Source organism: Jatropha curcas, chromosome 3 (assembly GCF_041381405.1).
Source record: "Jatropha curcas cultivar XTBG-Jc1 chromosome 3, XTBG_Jcur_1.0, whole genome shotgun sequence".
NCBI classification, from domain to species: Eukaryota; Viridiplantae; Streptophyta; class Magnoliopsida; order Malpighiales; family Euphorbiaceae; genus Jatropha; species Jatropha curcas.
The window spans coordinates 20,411,125-20,420,212 of record NC_143153.1 but is presented as its reverse complement, the minus strand read 5'-3'; the positions used below and the strand labels follow the sequence as shown (position 1 = coordinate 20,420,212).

General features: G+C 32.4%; 1 protein-coding gene across 1 annotated transcript; it reads left to right on the top strand.

The window, feature by feature from the left end:
* The first annotated feature begins 1,546 nt into the window (after positions 1–1,546).
* On the top strand, positions 1,547–8,651 carry LOC105632766 (S-adenosyl-L-methionine-dependent methyltransferases superfamily protein). The gene is made up of 9 exons (XM_012215210.4): positions 1,547–1,898; positions 2,551–3,737; positions 3,819–3,968; positions 5,140–5,410; positions 6,545–6,655; positions 6,745–6,919; positions 7,197–7,469; positions 7,764–7,958; positions 8,056–8,651. The coding sequence occupies exons 2-9, from the start codon at positions 2,592–2,594 to the stop codon at positions 8,285–8,287; spliced, it is 2,553 nt and encodes an 850-aa protein (XP_012070600.1). The 5' UTR covers positions 1,547–1,898; positions 2,551–2,591; the 3' UTR covers positions 8,288–8,651.
* Positions 8,652–9,088: the final 437 nt, after the last annotated feature.

Sequence of the window (9,088 nt, the reverse complement as noted above, 5' to 3'; positions counted from 1 at the left end):
TTATTAAATTTTAAAAAATGAAAAAGTTTAATAACAATGAATTATTCAATTAATGTGTTTTGTAACAAATGTTTGCTCTTAAATTTGTGAAGTAACAAACGTTTTCTCTAACAACCGTAACGTATCTTTACCATTTCCTATCTAAACGTTTCTGTTTTTTTTTTTTTTTTTATTTTAAAATGGTAATAGTAATGTACCTTTTTTTTAATTTTAAATTGTTTACCCTTAAGAAACATATTTGCTTTATTAGAAATACTATATATAAGTTTTATCACTATATTTTTTTATATTCTTAGCAAATATGTATTGGTCCTTGCTTTTAAATATATTATTCGATTTTTCTTAAAAGTTCAGAATTTTCTACATTTCAACTATTTTCACTAATGGGGTTAATAGTTCTTATTCAATTTTTTTTATCTCATTTTTTTATTCTTAAATGTAATTAATTAATATAACGTTAGAGAATTAATAGCATGTTAAGTAACCGTTTATATTACTTTTAATGATATAAATAATTTACATAATTTATAAATTTTTGATGATATGGGCAGTAATTATTTTATATTAAAAATTAAAATTTTTATTAAATTAAATTATGTTAAATATAACTGATTAATGATAGTATTAATAACATGATAAGTTGAAGGTTTATACAATTTTTAGTTATTTAAAATAAATTATTTATCTCATGATTCTAATAAAATAGCGAGTTAATTATTTTTACATTAATTTTAAATTAAATTAAATTAATAAATTTTACCGCCTTTCATTTTATTTTTTTATTTATCTCTATAAATTTCAATATTTTTAATCTATATTATTGAACACATGTCCATCTACTAATTTTTACTTTAATAAAAAAAAATCACGCTATATTTTTTTCTACTATTGATGTATTTTTATAATATTTTTTAATAGCATAATAAAAAAATTTCACTAAAAATCTATAAATTATATATATATATATATATATATATATATATATATATATATTCTCTCAATTTTACTATATTTTACTTTTTTTTTAAATTTTTTAATAGACTGGTTATTAATTTCAAGAAAAATAAGAATTAGAAAGGATACCAAACCATTTCATATTTGTTGTTATGTCTTTTCTCTAAATTGAGTCGCCACCTTTTGACATTACCTTGATAAGAAAAAAAATTTATTAGGTTTACGCCAACAAAAGTATCAAAATTCAAAAAATCAAAGCCAAACTTCTATTTTTGACACAAAAAAAGAAAAAAGAAACTCACATACAACAACATAAAGTCGGATAAAGAAATTAAATTATACTGTATCTGTTCAATTAATTTTAATATTTTTATTTTTATAAAAATTAATAAATAATCAAATTACCTAAATTCTATAAAAATAAAAAAATTTATTAAATTACTCTTTACTTAATTCTTTATAAAATTAATTTTTAAAATTTAATATTACTTATAATGACTTTTCTTGAATATTAATATATCTGATTTTTATTTTTGTTACCATTCCGGACTGGACATATATATATATATATATAAAGAGCCGGTGGTAGCTTCCAGATTCACGCCATCTTGTCCAAGCTTCTCTGACATGTGCATGTAAATTATCTGAGCGAGTGCACTGATTTCACGCCATTCTTTAGGCCGCGTCTCTTGCTTCTCTCTCCTCTTTTCATTTGACAAAGGCCGTCCATTTTCCTCCCTCTCGCAAAATCTTACTTTCTCATTAATTCTAGGAATTTTGTACTAACAACATACATAACTTCCTAACCGTATTAGAATAACTGAACCAGCAGCTAATCTCCGTCTTCTTTCGTTATACCTCCTCTCCTCAACTCTCTTCGTCTCTGCAGAAGCTGAGGAGAAATGAACTAGGAACGCTAAATTCCATTTTTTTTCAATCATAAGGTACTCATACTCTGCTGATTTACCTCAGATCTTCTTCACACGTTTGGGAACTATTTACATTCTTCTTTCTCTCTGTATTCTTCAGATCTAATTCCATTTTTGATCTGACCTTTACATTTCACTGTTGAATTTAGTTTCTAATTATGTGCCGCTTCACTGAAATGTTTGCTCTGAGAAGTATACAGTTTTTTATTTTTAAAATGAATGGGGAGGGAAGTGAATTCAAAGGTGGAGATACAAGAGGATAATGTTATTATATTGGTTTGGTACGGATCTGAATCAATTTAGATAGATTTGGTGCTGTACTTCTTCTGCTGTTTCTTTTTTTGTGATGATATTGATAGTTATTGTTTTACATCATTTAATTTCTTATAAGGATCAAATGATTTATATGTTTTGATTATATAGATGGAAGGGCTCTATAAATCTGGGTATTTCTTGCCATTTTATTAATTATGATTTGTTCGAGAAAACTATTTCCAAGATGGGGGAAGTAACACATTCAGAATTTTGTGTACATTGATATGTTTGCGTTATAACTGTTACTGTAATGAAATTGCATTGCACTGGGTATCTCGAAATGGCTGTGTGGTACTAATAGTAGGTTGTTTTTGAAGATTCACCTGACTTGAATTTGATCTCCATTCTCCAGGTTAGATTTTCGATTATTGATTGAAAAGAGTTGAAAAAAAGATGGCCACAGGAAAATATACTCGAATCGATGCCAGAAGGCAACCAACAAATTACTGCACAACAGTGACAGTTGTGGTGTTTGTGGCTCTCTGCTTTGTTGGGGTATGGATGATGACATCTTCATCAATAGTTCCTGGTCAAAGTGTAGATGTTCCTGCTCAAGAGAACAATAATGAAGTAAAGGAGCAAGTGACTGAGAGCAAGGAAAGCAACACTAAACAATTTGAGGATAGCCCAGGTGATTTGCCTGAGGATGAGACAAAAGGAGACAACAACGTAAGTCAATCTCAGGGAGAAAACAATTCTAGGACTCAAGAAACTCAGGAGATAAATCCGGAACAGAAGATTGAAGAGAAGCAAGGAGAGAACACTGAGGAAAAGCAAGATGAAGTGAATAAGACTAATGATGGCTCGAATTCTGAGATGCAAAATGAAGAAAGTAAGGCAGAAGATGAGGATTCGAAAACCCGAGATGGAGAAACGAATTCAGAAGATGGAGGGGCAAAGTCTGCCGATCCTGAAAGTAGTGTGGCTGGACAACCTCAAGAGAATTCACTAGCAAACAAACCTGAATTGGAAGAGAATGAGAAGAAACCAGCTATTGATGAGGCGGAGACAAAAGTGGATGAGAATTCTGGTGGAACAGAGAAGAAATCTGATAATGATGATACAGAGACAAAATCAGATGAGATTTCTGGTGATACAAATGATGGAAAAACCGGGAATGGTCTGATGGATGAGAATGCTGATATAAAAGAGAAAAAGGAGTTAGAGAAAACCACTGATGAGCAAGCCAACAACCAGGGTTCTGGTGAGGTATTTCCCTCGGGGGCTCAGTCAGAGCTTTTGAATGAAACCACTACTCAGAGTGGGTCATGGTCAACTCAGGCAGCAGAGTCAAAGAATGAGAAGGAAGTTCAACAATCTTCTAGTCAACAAAACACATACAACTGGAAAGTGTGCAATGTTACTGCTGGGCCTGATTACATCCCATGTCTTGACAATTTGCAAGCAATTAGGAGTCTTCGAAGTACTAAGCACTATGAACATCGAGAAAGGCATTGTCCTGAAGAACCTCCAACTTGCCTGGTTCCACTTCCTGAAGGATATAAACGCCCAATTGAGTGGCCTAAAAGCAGGGAAAAGGTATGCAAAATTGGCTCATGCAAGTTCACTATCAGTTTGCTTTTCTTTCTTACAATGATGTTGGGACATTTTATTTTCCAGATATGGTACTATAATGTTCCCCACACCAAACTTGCACAACTTAAAGGGCATCAAAACTGGGTGAAAGTTACTGGTGAATACCTCACTTTCCCGGGTGGTGGAACCCAGTTTAAGCATGGTGCTTTACATTACATTGACTTCATAAATGAGGTAACAGTTGAAAAAAGATTTAAGTTGCTATCTGAACTCCTTTTTATTTATATGCTATCTTGTGAATTTGTTGTGATCTTTGATTTTCACTTAACTTAATTTCCTCTTCCTCTACTCTTTGCTGAATGGACATGGTTTTAGGTATTTATATATTTGGATTATGTTATTATAAGTACATGCATCGTGTTTTAAAAATATTTATCTAAGTATTTTCGATTAATTTAATTAAAATTGTTGGTACAAGTGATAAAACTCATGAATTCTTGATATTTCTCCCCTGCATTTTTACATAGTTCTGACTGCAGTTATGTATGATCCAGATGCCTGCATTTAAACAATCATTTGATTATCACCATGGGGTGCTTACTCTCGTGTATCCTAAATATATAGATTCCTAGCTCTAACGAGTTAGTTAAGCAAGAAATGATCTTAGTTTCACTGCCAAATGATGGGTCCAACTGAGTTTGAATCCTGCAAACCTTTGGAATTGAACTTTAGATTTGGTGGATTTAGGCTTACATTTTGGTCTTGATGTGGTAAATCTTGTATTAATAAGACAATAATTGGAATCAAGAGCATTCAAATTCATAAATAAATCAGCATGATATTCAAGGTCATAGGAGTTGTTTTGAATATTATGGTAGCCAAAATAATACTAAATGTGTTAAGAGGAGGGATTGCTTTTAGGCTGAAAATTAGTTAGAGGTGTTTTTAGAACTGACAGTGGAACTGCAAAATGTTGGTGCTGGTGCAGAACTGACGGTGAAACTGCAAAAACGCAGTGCTGAAGTTAGTGTAAATAGGAATAGAAAAGAACTTGTAGAAAGTATCTTTCCTATTTAGGTCCATGTGATTAAAAGTAAGAAAATAGAATTATCCTGATGGGGGAAGTGAAAGGAAGGAGCAATTTGTATTGAGAATGTAAGGAAGCTTAGTTACGCTTAGTTACACTCTTGGAAAAACTTAAGATTTATGAAGTATTCCTATATTGACACTTCAATCTCCATTGAAATGCTTTTATTTTTCCTGGTGCAAGAAGTCAATGAATGAGACATTTTAAATATTTCATGTTGAAAAGCTTGTCTCTTGATTGTGACATTCATTACCGTTTACATTCATTTATTTGGCATGTTGTTCTCTTGTTCTTGATGTTAAGATTTTTATCATGCAGACTTTGCCTGACATTGCGTGGGGAAAACGCTCCCGTGTGATTTTGGATGTTGGATGTGGTGTTGCTAGCTTTGGAGGCTTTCTTTTTGACAGGGATGTCCTTGCAATGTCATTTGCCCCCAAAGATGAACATGAAGCCCAGGTGCAATTTGCTCTTGAAAGAGGGATTCCTGCTATATCAGCTGTGATGGGCACACAGAGACTTCCTTTTCCAGCCAGAGTTTTTGATATTGTCCATTGTGCTCGATGTAGGGTTCCATGGCATATTGAAGGTAGGGAGTATGTTTTGATGTTGTGACATGAGACAAGTTAATGGTTATTCAAGTTTTTGATTTTTGTTTTGTGTTAGATTTTATTTCGGGAGCTAACGTCTTCTTGTAGCTAACTTTTTATGAAATGGTGTTACTAGATATCTTCTTTTCAGAAGTGGAAAATGTTTTACTTCTGAATGGGTCTTTCAGGTGCTTTTTTCTTGGCAAGGTTTGGATTTAAGCTTTTTTGGATTTTAGACAAGTTCAAGTTGCCACTAGGATTAAACTAAAGAATGATTTTGGAACTGTTTCTGGTAATTTTTCAAGTTTGTTTGCAAAAGAAATATTTTGGATAAGGTCATTCATAAAATTAATTTTTTTTAAAAAAAATAATAAATCCTATTCTAGTTTGTGCAATTATAGCAATTTGAGTTGAAAATTATTGTATAAATAATTGAATTTTGCTCTTTTTTTTTTTTTTTTTACCTTTAAGTAGAACTAGTTTATTAACTTTTATCTTTAAAGCATGTTAGTAGTATTCTCTTTAGGTTAGATGGGTTCATATTGTTTTGTGATTTAGACTTTCATATCAAAATAGTTATTTATTAACTAAATTTTTTTTATTAATCCAAATATTCTGTTTTATTATTTCTTTATTAAGTTTAAACATTTGGGATTAACATAAAGAAAAACAATAGTTGTGTCTTCATATAGGTTTTACTTTTCCTTTTGTTGTTATTTTTATATGTACAAAAGGGAAAAGTAGAAAGAAAAGCCAATAAATAAATAAATAAATAAATAATAAATAAAAAGTGGTTTAGCAAGTTTGCATCTTAATTCAACTGTTTAAGGCTTTAAGAAAAGAACTGAGCATATATAACTTGAATGGTTATTATCAAAATATTCTCTTTTTTGTTCCTTGCAGTTTCAAAGTCACTCCTTGTTTTTTTTCTGTTGACTTGAATGATTGAAACCCAAAATTTGCTCTCAGTTTTACCCATTGGGTTACCTTTGAACGAGCCATCAAATATTTTGATACTTTAGGTTGGTCATGGATTCGGGTTTGATTTACAGGTTTGGTAAGAGAATCAAAAGGAGGTGGATTTTGACTTTTCTTTTAACTCATTTCTTTAATGCAAAAAATTTGCATTGCAGGGGGTAAACTTCTTTTGGAGTTGAATCGTGTTCTGCGACCTGGTGGTTTCTTTGTATGGTCTGCTACTCCAGTATATCAGAAGCTTGCTGAAGATGTTGAAATTTGGAAAGGTAGGGTTTCATTAACAAATGTGCAATGGTTTCGTAGAAGGTGCTGATTGATTCTAAATGGTTACACTTTTTGTGAAAATTGTTTGCAGCTATGTCTGAGCTAACCAAAAATATGTGCTGGGAACTTGTTTCCAAGACAAAGGATACTGTTAATGGTGTTGGTATAGCTATGTACAGGAAGCCTAGTTCCAATGACTGCTATGAGAAAAGATCACAACAAATGCCTCCACTCTGTGAAGACTCTGATGATCCTAATGCAGCCTGGTAATCTTCACATCAACTGTAGAGGTCTTTGATTCTTTGGCTATTAAAATTTCCTTGTGGATGTTTCTTTCATGTTTTTACCATTTCATCAGTTATCAAATTGTCACGTGAAAATCTTTCTGCTGCTTTAGTGTTATCCGAAAAGAATTACATTTACATGAATTTGGAAACCCTATTTGAAGTAATCTGTTGTTCCTTGTTCCTGGAGCAGGTCACTGGAAATCCAATGGAATCTTTTTACCCTGTAACCCTAACTCTTAGTTTGATTCTTGTGTAGGAATGTGCCACTGCAAGCATGTATGCACAGAGTTCCTGTGGATTCAGTAGAACGTGGATCTCAATGGCCAGAGCAGTGGCCAGTCAGGTTGGAGAAAGCACCTTACTGGTTGCTGAGTTCCAAAGTTGGAGTTTACGGTAAACCAGAACCGAAGGATTTCACTTATGACTATGAGCACTGGAAGCGGGTGGTGTCCAAGTCCTATCTAAATGGAATTGGAATAAAATGGCAATCTGTGAGGAATGTTATGGACATGAGATCTATCTATGGAGGGTACGCAAAATTGTCCTTTTCTCCTAGTCCAAAGACTGACAGTTATTTGGATGCTTCCTTTTTTCTGTTAGCAGAACGATTACACCATGTGATATAATTATTGTTCTTATTATTTTTACACTTGCATTACTGTATGGATCATTCAGTTGAAATTGAGGTTAATTAGCATCTGATTGTGACAAACAGTCTCCTTTTCTTGATTAGGTTTAGGCCGCTTTAACAAACACACATGATAAATATAGACATCCTTTGCCCTCATCTTGTTCTGATCTTCTGATGTTGGTGGGCCTGCAGGTTTGCTGCAGCTCTAAGGGATCTGAATGTGTGGGTCATGAATGTGGTCCCTATAGACTCCCCAGATACTCTACCAATAATTTATGAGCGTGGTCTTTTTGGTATTTACCATGATTGGTGTGAATCATTTAACACCTATCCTAGATCTTACGATCTTCTCCATGCAGATCATCTCTTCTCAAAGATTAAAAAGAGGTGCGTACAAATAATTCTCAAATTTTTTTTGTTCTCACTGATGATTCAGTATGTCAAGTAGTCTGCAATCTAATATTACTCTTTGTGGGTGTCACAGGTGCAATCTAGTGGCTGTAGTTGTGGAGGTTGATCGGATACTTCGGCCAGAAGGAAAGCTAATTGTCCGAGACAATGTTGAGACTATTAGCGAACTAGAGAGCATCCTAAGATCTATGCATTGGGAGGTCCGTATGACCTACTCGAAGGACAAGGAGGGATTGCTTTATGTAGAGAAATCCATATGGCGACCGAAAGAGTTTGAGACTATCACATATGCCATTGCTGCTTGAGCATCATTCCTATGGTTGCTGTCTTTCACTGTTGAGGCATTGTTTTTGGTGGGATTAGGTAATTTCTTTTGTTCTGGTTGCTAATTGCAGAACTGGATTAACTTTATCTCCAGGTTAGCTGATGTACTATGTTAATTCATCCCCTTCATTGTGTAATGTTTTTCATTTGATTTTAGTTTTGATTCCATCACAAGATTGTAGTCATCAGATTTTAGTTTAATGTCTCATCACCTGTTATTCATTGAAGGCAAAGAAAAGAAAAGAAAAGGAAAAAAAATATTCTTGCAGTGTAAAACGTCCATCCTTGGTAAGTTGGACGAACATCATATATATATATATATATATATATGTATTTATTGTTTAAGATTTTGGAATTTATCACACGAAGATTTGTACCGCTGAGTAAGTTTTACTATTCAATTGAAAGGTTCTGTTTTAATGTTGATTGAGAATGCTGAGTTATCGTCTTATTGATATAAAAGTATTATGAATTTTTTAAGTAGCTTTAAACATTAAAAGCTATCTTTTAGTGTTCTTCTTTTAGAAGTTAAAGGTAATGTTTTATAAAAAGTAAGTCTATTTAAGATTCAGTTTTTAGCGTTTTATGAAAAATTATTCAAATGCTATTAAAACAACTATCGAAACATTTAATTTTACCGAATTGTTTCTTATTAGTTGAAAGTTGAGATGACAAAGAAGTGGTTAGATAAAAATTCCTTTTTTTTTTTGTTTTTTTAAAGAGAACTTCCTTTTATTTTTTATTTTTTTTTTTGGCTTAGAGTAATCATATTGGATATTTTT

What these genes read in the sequence shown, in the direction of transcription:
- LOC105632766 (XM_012215210.4), top strand. Translation starts at nt 2,592, where the DNA reads ATGGCCACAGGAAAATATACTCGAATCGATGCCAGAAGGCAACCAACA. An exon ending in GGCCTAAAAGCAGGGAAAAG is followed by an intron (nt 3,738 to 3,818) that starts GTATGCAAAATT and finishes TTTATTTTCCAG; the next exon opens with ATATGGTACTATAATGTTCC. An exon ending in GGTTCCATGGCATATTGAAG is followed by an intron (nt 5,411 to 6,544) that starts GTAGGGAGTATG and finishes TTTGCATTGCAG; the next exon opens with GGGGTAAACTTCTTTTGGAG.